Below are 12,856 nucleotides of genomic sequence, written 5' to 3'. Positions count from 1 at the left end.
CAGTTCTGAAGGCGAAAGGGGGTCAAACACAGTATTAGTATGGTGTTCCTAATAATCCTTTAGGTGAGTGTATATATATGTTTTTACTATATCATGCATAGCCATGGTAGAAATAATACATGGCCTGTTTTATAATCAAGAGCCAAAACCTAAAATATAAATCAACAGTTAGTTACAATAGAGTACAATACCTTTTATCATGGCCTCATACTGTGAAGCATGTTCCACAAAACATCAACAAAAAAACAAAAAAAATAAATGCATCTGTTTCCAAAAAACATTTGGACAGTTTCCAACTCAACATACAAGTATTGTCAGCTTATTTGTTACAACATACAACAGAGAAAAAGTTTTAAAAACATCAAAAACAACTTACTATACACCACAGAGAACCACTTGGGACATACAAATCACAATTCAGACACCTAACCACATTTCTCTGTATATAAAATCAATCAAGTTAAAATTATACGGGTTTTTTTTGTAATTTTTTAATATATATAAATTATTTGAGTATCAAATGGTGCAAATTATAATCTACTTTGTAGACAGTGAAATACATTAACACTTTCCAAAGTGTTAGCAAATGGTTCCGATCACATGAAAAGGCAATATTGGTAACATGAACATCACAAACTCTTACTTCTACGTCACGTGTGCACTTAAACTACCCCTTGTTGCAGACACAACGACTAAGATTATTCGATGTATCCAAAGACAAATAAACCAGCGCCGTCTGTGACCATCCCTATTAAACAGCTAAATATTACACTTCCTTCAAATCCAGCAGCACGACAGGTCTGGAGCGTTTCGAATTCTCAGATCAACTCCTTGTATAATTACATTCCCTTCTGTAGATTAACTCTTACTCTAAAGGAGCTAAATACATTGCAAGAAACACAGCCTGATCAAAACAATTGTGTTCATCCTACTGCAGACACCATTCCTTGAATTATCTATCTTATCGCTTTTCAAAATCTTTTTTCAAGAATTTCCATTTTAGCGGTCAACAAAGACACCACAGATATCTTTCCATGGCCCTGCTCTGTATTTATCCCAGCGCATTTTAAAGTAGAATCTCATTAACCCACCCTTATCTTGTGGCTTAATAGTATATAGCACAGGTTGGCCGATTTTTTTCCAGTTTTCTGTTTCTAATACTAACAGTCGGGCACAGTTTCAGCGTTTCCATCCTGAGACTCGTATGATCCGCAGACACTGTGGTTGGATGATCCAGCGTGTGTTTTACTCACCCACACAAAGCATTTAACAAGACAAACAAACCAGTCCTAAAAAATAGGCTGATATTTGATATAGGTACCACAAATGCAGTGTAACAGGAGTTAAAAGGTACACCTGAAAGCAGAACTGTACCACTGTCCCCCTGTATACACGTCCCAAGCTTCCCCATCTCCTTTACAATACGGCACTGTAGACAGTAACCAGCAGCATAGGCTTAAACAAAAGTTCGATAGACAAAACATCATACAAACATCCGAATATAATGAGTACTGATGTTGCATAAACACTAAATATTTGCAGTCTTTTTAAACATTCATATTTTCTGCAAAAAAACAACAGCAAAACAGTAATAACAGTTCATGGAAGAGTTCCTGTACAATCCATAAGTCTGCAGGTTTCAGCCTTGGCGTGGGGGAGTCTGAGAGTCAGAGGCCCTAGTAGTGCAGGGCGGCGTCGTCGTAGGAGCTGGGGAAGGTGGGGCACTGGCGGTTTCTGGGCAGGGTGTCGCAGTAGTCGCTGGTGTGCAGGCTGAGGGTGCTGGCGCTCTTCTGCTTGTTCTTGTTGCCCCAGCTGAGGAAGGACATCTTCTTGCTGACTTTCCTGGCCTTTGTGATCTTGTCCGCATCCACCGCCAGGCAGATCATGGAGTAGGTTTTGGGCAGGCCACCGCAGTAAGTCGCACTCTTGTTGGGCTGAGGAGGCCAAACAGGAGGAAAAGTCAAAACTCAAGCTGTTACGAGAAATCCAGCTCTGCCACTACAGAGACGAGCTCTCAGTTCAGGATTTATAGGCATCTTGGTTGGGAGTCAGGCTAATCCTGGTGAAGAAGACCCTATGGCTTCAAATGACCAGTTCCTTGACTTTAAATTATTTAATTTCAAACATGGATGTTCTGTTTTGAGCATAGCAATACATAGCAATAAAAGTCAGAGTGAACATCACTGAGAGCTCTCTGTTCCTTGCCCAGTTGTGCTGAAACCTCACAGACGTTTGTTGAGAAGACAACAAGAACCCCTGAGATTTTTCTCCGATAATAATCTGCCCTCCTCCATGCCTAATAGTTTATTTTAGTTTATTGTACTTAATTATTTATTTATTTATCTGTAAAGCACTCCCCTGTGAATGGCGCTATACTAAATAAAAACTGATTGATTGATTGGTTGATTGAACGATACGTTTTAAAGACACTACAGTGAGCTGCCAGACCTTATGTTTTAAATGGGTAAAGAAATACTGAGAAGAGGAGGAAGGGAAGACACTCCAGGCACATACCATTGAGGGGCTGTTGTCCATCATACTGACGACCTTAATATCAATCCCCTCGTCGTCCATATTCTTCAGCAGCTTCATCACCTCGCTGACTCCCATCCACTTACAGTCCGTGTCGTTGATGGCGACGATGTAGTCTCCTTCCTTCAGCCCATCGACCTGCACAGACACAGAGACGGACCCGGTGAGCTCAGTCAGCAGTGGCAACAAGAGAGCCGATATCAGCTGTGCATCCCTGTCCACTAATACCCTTCATTGCCTGACACTGCTATCAAACAGCAAACACTGAGGGGCATGAGGTTTAGAATTGATTTCTTCTACTTCCTGTTTTCATCTCAAACAGCATGGACCAGATAGGGCAACGCACTACACAGATCCAGTCATTATAGCATGATCACCGCAGAGTTAAATATAACCTGTTCCCTTTATTGCTTCTTTTTCTGACCTTGTTATGTTGCAAGCTGTTGCTTAGCAGTTTTTGATAACATGCCTTTTACAAGATCAGCAAGGTTAAGTGTGTACAATTGGTGCTTCAGCTCAGTTTTCAAAATGCTTACATAATTAAACAGCTACGCACGATCAATTATTAAAATACGATTTGAGGCGACTTAGTGAAGGCACCTGTGATTCCAAATCTTCCCTGTCATTCTCCAAGAGTTCAGTTTACTGACGCTATGCCCATTTCTTCAAAAAACATTTCAAGGGTGCTACTGCTGTTTTCGCCTTTTATAATGTCCGTTGATCCGTTTCTTGTGTGATTGAAATAACAGCCCTTGTTTATTTTCCGGGAAGCGCCAGCATAGGTGGGGGGTATTCACTGTGCTTTACTGGCATACATCATAATGCTTTAATACACAACCAAATGTGCTCATAGCAAATCTCCCCAGAGATCGTACACAGTGCTATTTTAAAATCATGACAGTTTGAATGTGTTCTCGGATATCTTTCCGCAATTGGTGGGGACAACAAGACTTCAGTGATCTGGCTGCGAGAGCTATCAAATCTGTGAGAGACTACATGGACTCAAAGACATGGTCAAAGACACGGTCAGTCTCCATTTGGGAACGGTGGGAAATGATTCAGAAATTGTTCGGCACTTGTTTTCTATTTCTGACAAAGCCTTTTGTTGTTGTTTTTTCTGCCTCGTCTAATTTTCAGGCCTGCAAAAGGCAAACGGAAAAAAAACTTGTCTGGCAACTTGTAATTAAAGAGTTCACCCACAGTGTAAATGCTGAGAACAGCGGTTACGTAATCTGGTAATCCCTCTTAACGTGAAGCCTGTTGGTTTTAATTAGGGCCTGCTCTTTGGTGCGAGTATTTTAATGAGCATTCTAACAGAAACGCACGAGTACAGTTTTCTGAATTTTAATTAAATTAGATAAAAGAACTTGAAGTTTCTCCCTGAAGCCTTACAATGTATATATCGAACAGTGACACTTTAAAGTTACATTTTATGATCTTCAAGATATGTCACGTGGTCTTAAATGAAAGATACTTTTGCAGTGCAGGTCCATTTCCTAACAATGCCTAAAGCTGTAAAAGGGCAATGCATGGCTCTGCTGTAAACACTGTGCTTTGATGTCAGTTGAGGCACCCAGTAATTTACATAGTGACACAGCTACTAATAATACAGTACTTCTGACACCATCATTAAAGTAAAAACTGTATGATATCTCGCTTTCTTCTTGTTTTAGTTTATGCGCCCTCTGCTAAGCAAGTACGTAGAGATTTGCAAAACTGCTCTTTACTATGCTTGAAGGTCATCAGACCCACGGCTGCCTTATTCATGTATGAAATCACAATCAAATCAGTTTATTTTCACAGCACCTTAATACAAAGTATCATGCTGTGTGGATCAAGACAGTAGAGATTTGTTATACTTGTTTTGAACATAAGACATGACACAATGTGCGTCTTACCCTTTGCCTGCAGACTCCACTGCTATTCTTTCCATTATTGATTTTAAAATAAAGATCCAACATTTTTAAGAAGTTAGAAAACTATAGTTTACATGGGCTCCCCTTCAATTTCCTTCTTTACTGTGGAAAAAACTGCCCTTGATATAGGAAATTCTGAAGATTGGTGGTTTGCCCCCAGTTTGTGTGTGTGTGTGTGTGTGTGTGTGTGTGTGTTGTGATTCTGTGAGTGTGTGTTACAAGTGTGTGTGTGTGCTACTCACCGCAGCCAGGCTCAGGGGGTCGAGGGAGTGGACCTGTACCGGCGAGTCCCCCTTCATAGTGAAGCCCAGGACCCCATCCTCCTTGTGCAGCCGCAGTGTACGGGGGGCCGTCCACCTCTGCTTGGCTGAAAACACTGACAGAGGGCCCTGTGACACACAAACACCATCACCACAGCAGCTCAGACCCACAGCACTGCTACAGCGAGCTGACTGCACGCCCTTACAAGATGCTGTGTGACTGTGGGTCAGTTCCGGGCCATGAACTTGGTTTAATGAAGGGTAACAGAAGGTAGACTGAGCAATTTCTACTCGGGAAGTAACCAACTGCATACCCAGTTGTCCTTTATTGCACCTGCTGCTTGTGCAGCTTCAACAATACAGATCAGACAGACAGCTTCTGGGCGCTTGTTTGTGTTTCATGGGATTTAAGTCACTATTTTTAAGGGAACAAAGCAAGTGCAAAAACAACTCAATACAATAACAATAATGTCTGGTATTGCTTTACTGTCAAATCTTGGGTTCCACTTTGAAGAAAATCTGGAGCACATAGGAGCAGGCCGATTTAAAACTATTCTGTAGATCTAGTGAACATATGTTTTGACAAAAGTCTTCAGTACTTTTGTCTTTTATGTTTCTGTGATTGATAAGAAGAGCTGGTCTCTTCTTTGTTCTGCCAGTAGATGAGGGATGATAGTGTTGGCTTCTTGATCTTTACTTTGATCAGACCTTTTATCACCGAATCATTCACCTCACCAGCTATGATTTATGACTCTTTTCAGTCTCTTAGTGGGGTTAGCTAGAGTCCTGAGCTTGCTGGCAAAATTGTGATAATTGAGCACTCTCGAATGACATGACAAAAACTGTGTGGTGTCTGCTTATGTTCACATTTGCTAACCTACTTCCACCAGACCACTATCTCCAAAAAGCATTCTTCAGAGAAAGCAGAGGAGAGCACATGCAACGTGCACCTGCTCGAATCTACCGTATGCTGAAGATATTATTGATGTCTGCATATGTGCTCCCAATACAGTGTGAAAAGCCTGTATAGCAACTGTTTATTTGTGGAACAACACAACAAATAAAACCTTATAGAATACAATTAAGGGATGGAGATCATAAATTGTGTGATTCAATGAAGTACTTCATGAAATTCATAGAAAGCCAGATAGTCATCAATATTTATAACTCTTTATGACAGTTGAGAGATGTTTTATCCTCCACATTGCACACCAAGGGAACTTTAATATTGTCTTAAAAACTCATCCATCCAGTGTGCGCCCAGTTAATATTGTTAGTATTACACCACTTAAACCTTACCCATATGGAAAACTCACATAATATATGTGTGTGTACGTGTGTATTATATTATATATATATATATATATATATATATATATATATATATACACAGTGAGGGAAAAAAGTATTTGATCCCCTGCTGATTTTGTACGTTTGCCCACTGACAAAGAAATGATGATTTTTAGACCTACACAAGGCTGGAATGGGCTACAAGACCATTGCCAAGCAGCTTGGTGAGAAGGTGACAACGGTTGGTGCGATTATTCACAAATGGAAGAAACACAAAATAACTGTCAGTCTCCCTCGGTCTGGGGCTCCATGCAAGATCTCACCTCGTGGAGTTTCAATGATCATGAGAACGGTGAGGAATCAGCCCAGAACTACACGGGAGGATCTTGTTAATGATCTCAAGGCAGCTGGGACCATTGTCACCAAGAAAACAATTGGTAACACACTACGCCGTGAAGGACTGAAATCCTGCAGCGCCCGCAAGGTCCCCCTGCTCAAGAAAGCACATGTACAGGCCCGTCTGAAGTTTGCCAATGAACATCTGAATGATTCAGAGGAGAACTGGGTGAAAGTGTTGTGGTCAGATGAGACCAAAATCGAGCTCTTTGGCATCAACTCAACTCACCGTGTTTGGAGGAGGAGGAATGCTGCCTATGACCCCAAGAACACCATCCCCACCGTCAAACATGGAGGTGGAAACATTATGCTTTGGGGGTATTTTTCTGCTAAGGGGACAGGACAACTGCACCGCATCAAAGGGACGATGGACGGGGCCATGTACCGTCAAATCTTGGGTGAGAACCTCCTTCCCTCAGCCAGGGCATTGAAAATGGGTCATGGATGGGTATTCCAGCATGACAATGACCCAAAACACACAGCCAAGGCAACAAAGGAGTGGCTCAAGAAGAAGCACATTAAGGTCCTGGAGTGGCCTAGCCAGTCTCCAGACCTTAATCCCATAGAAAATCTGTGGAGGGAGCTGAAGGTTCGAGTTGCCAAACGTCAGCCTCGAAACCTTAATGACTTGGAGAGGATCTGCAAAGAGGAGTGGGACAAAATCCCTCCTGAGATGTGTGCAAACCTGGTGGCCGACTACAAGAAATGTCTGACCTCTGTGATTGCCAACAAGGGTTTTGCCTCCAAGTACTAAGTCGAAGGGGTCAAATACTTATTTCACTCATTAACATGCAAATCAATTTATAACTTTTTTGAAATGCATTTTTCTGGATTTTTTTGTTGTTATTCTGTCTCTCACTGTTAAAATACACCTACCATTAAAATTATAGACTGATCATTTCTTTGTCAGTGGGCAAACGTACAAAATCAGCAGGGGATCAAATACTTTTTTCCCCCACTGTATATATATATATATATATATATATATATATATATATATATATATATATATATATATATATATATATATATATAGTGTTCTAAATATATAACAAATATATTAAAACATATAGTTTTCCATATAGGTAAGAACCCAGCATGACATGCAAGCCAAAAACATTTTACAGGCCTGGCAAAAATACAGAATCCAATTACACAGCCCTCTGTATGTGTCATGGTTCCCTAACAGGTTCAACATACACAACCAGCTGTATTCAAAAACCATGGTTCACGATTTACTTAATTTTCTTAATGAGTCTTTGTATTGTATGTAAAACAAAAAGTAAGCATTGTTTTTGAATAAAGCCTTTAAAGGTTTTTGTAAAAAAAAAAAAAAAAAGTGATCTTTGTTATTAGAAAGAATTAGTAGCCCACATACCAGTTTCTGGAAAATGTCTTTGACTTTCACCTTGGCGGCTGTAGGTAGTATCATTTCTGCTCTCTGCTCTGCTTTTGCTAATGGGGGAGAAAAATAAAGATGTTAACAGACATAAGTTAACAAAAAAAACAATAATAACATCCATATTTTTTCCCCAATGTCTCTGCAGTGGATAACAGAGTTATTTAGTCAATTACATTTTTTAAACTATATATATTGTGGCACAGCGCTGGGGTGGGCAAGGGAGATGACTAATGCATGGGAAGCACCTGACCTGCAGGGCACCCGATTGGCCGACTCCTGGATAAAAGCAGGAAGCCGGCATCCTTTGTGATGGGAGAGGCGAGAGGCGAGAGGCGAGAGGCGAGAGGCGAGAGGCGAGAGGCAGGAGGCAGGAGGCAGGAGGCAGGAGGAGAGCTTGGGTGGAGTGAGGATTTTGCAAGATAACACAATGAAGTAAGAATGAACATCTGGTAATGAACTTTGGCTTTTGAGCTATTGGTTTGTGGCTGCTGGTTTGTCTCCATCATTTGTTATAGGTGTAGAATAGGGATCTGCCGAGGGTGTAAACAGTGTCACAAACTCACAGATGATGTCTGGAGCTTCCAGGTAGTCAGCAAAGTCATCCTCATTGTCGTGCTGGGAGTACTTGGCCATTGAGCGCTTGTGGCTGACCTGCAGGATTTCGTTCAGGATGTCCAGCTTCTTCAGGTGGCGACACAGGCTGTTGATCCGCAGCGCCTCCTCGTGGCCTGTGATCGCCTTCCGCAAGTGTGCTTTCCCTGGGAGAAAGCAATTTACATTGACTACAGACATTCAGCAAAACAAATCTTAATCAAATGACATTAATATACAGTAGTTGCAAATACAAATAAATATGGCTGTTATGCATTTGCTACCACTGTCCTGTAATAAAAGCCCAGTTCTGTTGCTGCTGTATCCCCATGATGAACCACAATTCAGTCTCTACCATCCTGTCTTTACAGCTCCTCTCTCGTTTATTTTTTTTAAACAATTGCATCATTCATAGGAACATCATTCCCAACCAGAAATGGGCAGCAGACGAGCCGAGAGGCTAACTCTTTTATATTACCGATAAAATTTCCATTTGATTTTTTTTCATTGGACACATATGTATACACATGAAATCCAGATGCTGTAACCAGACCGCTGTATCCAGGCTTTGAGGAATATAAATGCTAAAATTGCTGGTTTGCCATTTGTGTAACAAGAAGAAATTGATTTAATGTTTAAGTGCTATTTTAGACCCAACAATGGCAAAAACCCATAAAATAAATAACTTCTTTTGTTTTTTTGTTGTTGTTTTTTACCAAAGAGAACTAAATCTTCGATCTCCTTTGTAACATTAGCTACAATCAAATCTACAAAGATCTTAGTGTATGATATGTTCTGTCATTTAGAAAGAGTGAATCTTAATTTGGATTTCGTAAAGGTCTGCATTTCTCAGATCAGCTGGGCCCAGATCCTTCAAACCCAGTCCTGAGTGACATTGTAATGATCAAGCAATCAGACACTACTGTAGTTTTGAATGTAAGAGACCAGTGGTGACAAACCCTAGGCCGGGTCAATGAGTCCTGATTGTTACCTAGGCGTGTGCGCTCATCCTTGCTCTTGAGGATGTCCAGAGGGGAGTGTCCCTCAGGCATACTGTCATACAGCTGAGACATGGCTTTCTCCTGGTGGTCCTCGTCATCACTGGGGTTCACTGGGCAAACACACAGACACAAGGGTCACAAATACAGAACTGTACCATATCCAATGTTCATGCCAGACCAACCAATGACAGTGGCTCTACAATTTCAGCTGTTCTAGATATTAAAAACCTTTTACAGAAGTATAAAAAGGTTGAGAGTCCAGGGTAACAAAACATCTTGATGACTTGCTGAAAAACAATATGAGTGCAAACTAAGACAAACTTCCTAAGTGTGTTTTTGTTCAATTCGCACTGCAGTCTTCACAGAGTACATCGTTACTGACCTGGAAGACATTTAGTGATAAATGTGGTGAATAACAAAAGAGACTGAGGGAAATTGTTTGTTTCCGAATTAGCCAGTCACCCCTGGATTATAACAGTAAGGTGCATGCTGTTGTATACTGTTGCTGGAAAAAAGCATTATATAATGACCTTATGTCCTTTTCCCCACACTAGAGTAATGACAGAGTCTAGAACGCAGTCTCCTTCAGGGTTTCTAAACCGCCACTCTGGCTATATGAGAATGTTTTTAAATTATGTAGCCTGCTGACCTGCATCTTGCACAATCTTCTGATTGATAGCCTCTCTCTGGCTGTTTTCAATACATAACTGAAGGCCTGTTGAATGTGTCTTTAGACTAAGACTGAGCAATTATCATAGCCTTTCACCAGTGTTTCACCACTGCCTGACACCAAAGTCTTGGTCTTGGATCAGAAATGGTATTTCTTGGCTCAGCTGATATACTAAGATAGAAGACTGACAATCAGTAAGGGAAGTTAATTAAATAAAACCAGTCAATTATTTTACTTACACTGGTGATCTAGCAGCGCTGTGGCTACAAAATAATGTGCCAGGGATCTGTAGTGGTTGATCTTCACTTGTGCCATGGTTGACCAAAAGAATGGGACGTTGTCTTTCACTGGAGTCTGAATCATTGACTGGTATACCAAATCATACGCCTCTCCCACCTGGTACATACACACATGCAAACACAAGTTTAAAATCCACTGGATTACCTTAAAACCCAACCCAAGTACAGTGCAACATACAAGGAAATGTGGCCGATGCAAATAAGTGCCCATAATCAGGAAACTGATGTTTCTGGTTTTTTTGGGGGCTTTTGTTGAAAACTTTTTTGTTGAAAAAGTTTTTCTAGAACATTTCCTGTTCAGTTTCGGAGATTAACCACTATACTGCAGCAGTGACAGCGCTCTGGAAAACTGATCCATGCTGTGGAGTCTTATTACATGGAAATAGCATGAAAAAGCAAAAACAATTGTATTATTATTATTATTATTATTATTATTATTATTATTATTATTATTATTATTATTAATCTAGTTCAAAAATCCCCAGTGTGAGTTGCGAACAGGAAAGAGGGTGTTTCTTTTATTGTGCTTTTGGTTCTTATACCGGTTTTGAATCTACTGTACATAGCACTGTTGTCAATTTTACCATATTTTCTACTCTGACCTCAACCTTTAAAACCCAACATAGAATAAGACTGTATTTTACACTTGCTCCTAGTTACATCAAGACTAAACTTGTAATTGTAATTTCTTGCCCTGATGGTATTATATTTATTTCCTAATTTGGGCATATTTTCTGGGAACCAAGTCGTCCTGGTTAAGAGCCTGCAAAGAATCGAATAATAATAATACAAGTAATATACCTTGGCAGCCTCCTGTGCCATTCTGAACAGGGAGAAATACTCATTCTTGATGCCAGGCAGGGCAATCTTCTCGAACAGGCACTCCTGCGCCTGGGCCAGCATCATTTTGATGAGCATACTGAGCATAGCAGGGCTCATGTCATAGCTAGGCGTGTGGGTGAACGTCTCCTTCAGGTAGTTCAGCACCCCTGTAGACACACACAGACACAACTCTCAGTCACAGCGCTCATAAGCTTGAGGCTACATTCTTGAGTTGGCCACATAAAGAGCAGGTTTTGCAGCCAGCGTTTGTTTGAATGGGTGTATGCCGTGTTATTGACATGCGTGCGGCTGCTCCCGCATTCGTCAGATTCCTTCTGGGTATTTTCTTTAACATAAAAAAGTGAAAGATAAGTAAAAAAATAAAAGACTGGGACTCGTAAGACTGGGAAAGACAACAAGTGGTTCTGGTTCCTGCTTGTAGGACTCGCATTCGTTTTTAAAGCAGTTACTGTTTATCATTTGCTGTCCATAACAGTTTTCATGTGTTACTTATGGTTTATAAGCTTTAAACTTAGAACGTTTCTGTATTATATGCAATGCTTTTCCTCCTATGCCATATGCATGAATCATTGCACAAAGCTTACATCTGGTTTTAGTTTGTATACAAGTACTCTATGAAATGAAAATTATATTTCTGATTGGTTGGTTGACTTTAGGCAACATTTATAATCCAGTACACTGATTACACAAAAGGAGAGGTAATAGTGGAAACAGACATTGCTACAATATCTGCTTTTTGAGTAGTGTGGTATGACAGAAATACATGTCACCACCAGGCCTGGGAGAAAACAGCTGACATATTTTCCACTATTTCCACTAAGCAAGCAGTAATTAAAGACTAATTGTTATCCTGAACAAAAAGCAAGTTAACCCCTTGTTTAAGCATGTTATCAATTTACCAGTTACACCGGCTTCTGCTAAAATAATGGATTATATTTTCTTACATTTAAATATTTTCAAATAATTACCTTACAAAAAATACTTAAATACAAACATAATACAAATATTATTTAAATTTGGGGAAATGTTCAGACATTACACATCACACATTATACATCAAAATAATTATATTGATCCCAGGTCCACTAACTGCAAAGCCAAAATCAATTCCTAAAAAGCAGAAAAATGGTGCAATTAAATTATTTTGCAATGGAACAAATACAACATGCTGTCTTTTAGGATCAGTTGATTCACTGTGCTGTTTTACATAGAGTGCTTGTTACCCACAACTCCTCAGTAAGATTAAAGACGCACCACATCAAGCAGATTTGGTATAGGCTTTGTCTTTACCATTTTATTACAGAAAAGTATTGTTCTCGCACTGTATGTGGATGTTAGACCATTACTGCTTAATATAACCTCTATCCCTGCTTTCATGAGAACTGGTACAGCAAGTTTCTCCAATAGACCATACAGTTTCGGTACGATGTGAAACTACCTCAGGGATACATTATATATATATATATATATATACACATACATACACACACACACTGAACCCACAAAAAAGAGCTGGTAACTGAGAGTGAATGCTGAATGTCTGACCCGCAAAGATGTGAGCTCTTAAAAACCATAGATCTAACCACTAGGTAAATCACCTTCACAAAGGAACATTGTGTAAGAGGTAGTATTGTACTCCAGGAAAACAAGGGGAGG

The 12,856-nt window shown here is 40.1% G+C and overlaps 1 protein-coding gene across 3 annotated transcripts in view; it reads right to left on the bottom strand.

The window, feature by feature from the left end:
* Positions 1-210: 210 nt before the first annotated feature.
* rhpn2 (rhophilin, Rho GTPase binding protein 2) overlaps positions 211-12,856 on the bottom strand; it is a 34,399-nt gene continuing 21,753 nt past the window's right edge. For 2 of the 3 annotated variants that reach the window (XM_066714032.1, XM_066714031.1), the window contains exons 8-15: positions 11,159-11,346; positions 10,298-10,454; positions 9,379-9,498; positions 8,360-8,554; positions 7,773-7,849; positions 4,691-4,837; positions 2,515-2,670; positions 211-1,934 (exon numbers count right to left, since the gene is read on the bottom strand). In XM_066714032.1, coding sequence (XP_066570129.1) covers positions 1,677-1,934; positions 2,515-2,670; positions 4,691-4,837; positions 7,773-7,849; positions 8,360-8,554; positions 9,379-9,498; positions 10,298-10,454; positions 11,159-11,346 — 1,298 coding nt within the window. In that variant the 3' untranslated portion in view covers positions 211-1,676. The remainder of the gene's footprint in view (positions 1,935-2,514; positions 2,671-4,690; positions 4,838-7,772; positions 7,850-8,359; positions 8,555-9,378; positions 9,499-10,297; positions 10,455-11,158; positions 11,347-12,856) is intronic. The other variant, XM_066714033.1, reaches the window with a different exon arrangement.

The sequence above is a fragment of the Amia ocellicauda genome, chromosome 9 (assembly GCF_036373705.1).
Source record: "Amia ocellicauda isolate fAmiCal2 chromosome 9, fAmiCal2.hap1, whole genome shotgun sequence".
In the NCBI taxonomy this organism is placed as follows: Eukaryota; Metazoa; Chordata; class Actinopteri; order Amiiformes; family Amiidae; genus Amia; species Amia ocellicauda.
This window is presented reverse-complemented; position numbering and strand designations above follow the sequence as displayed.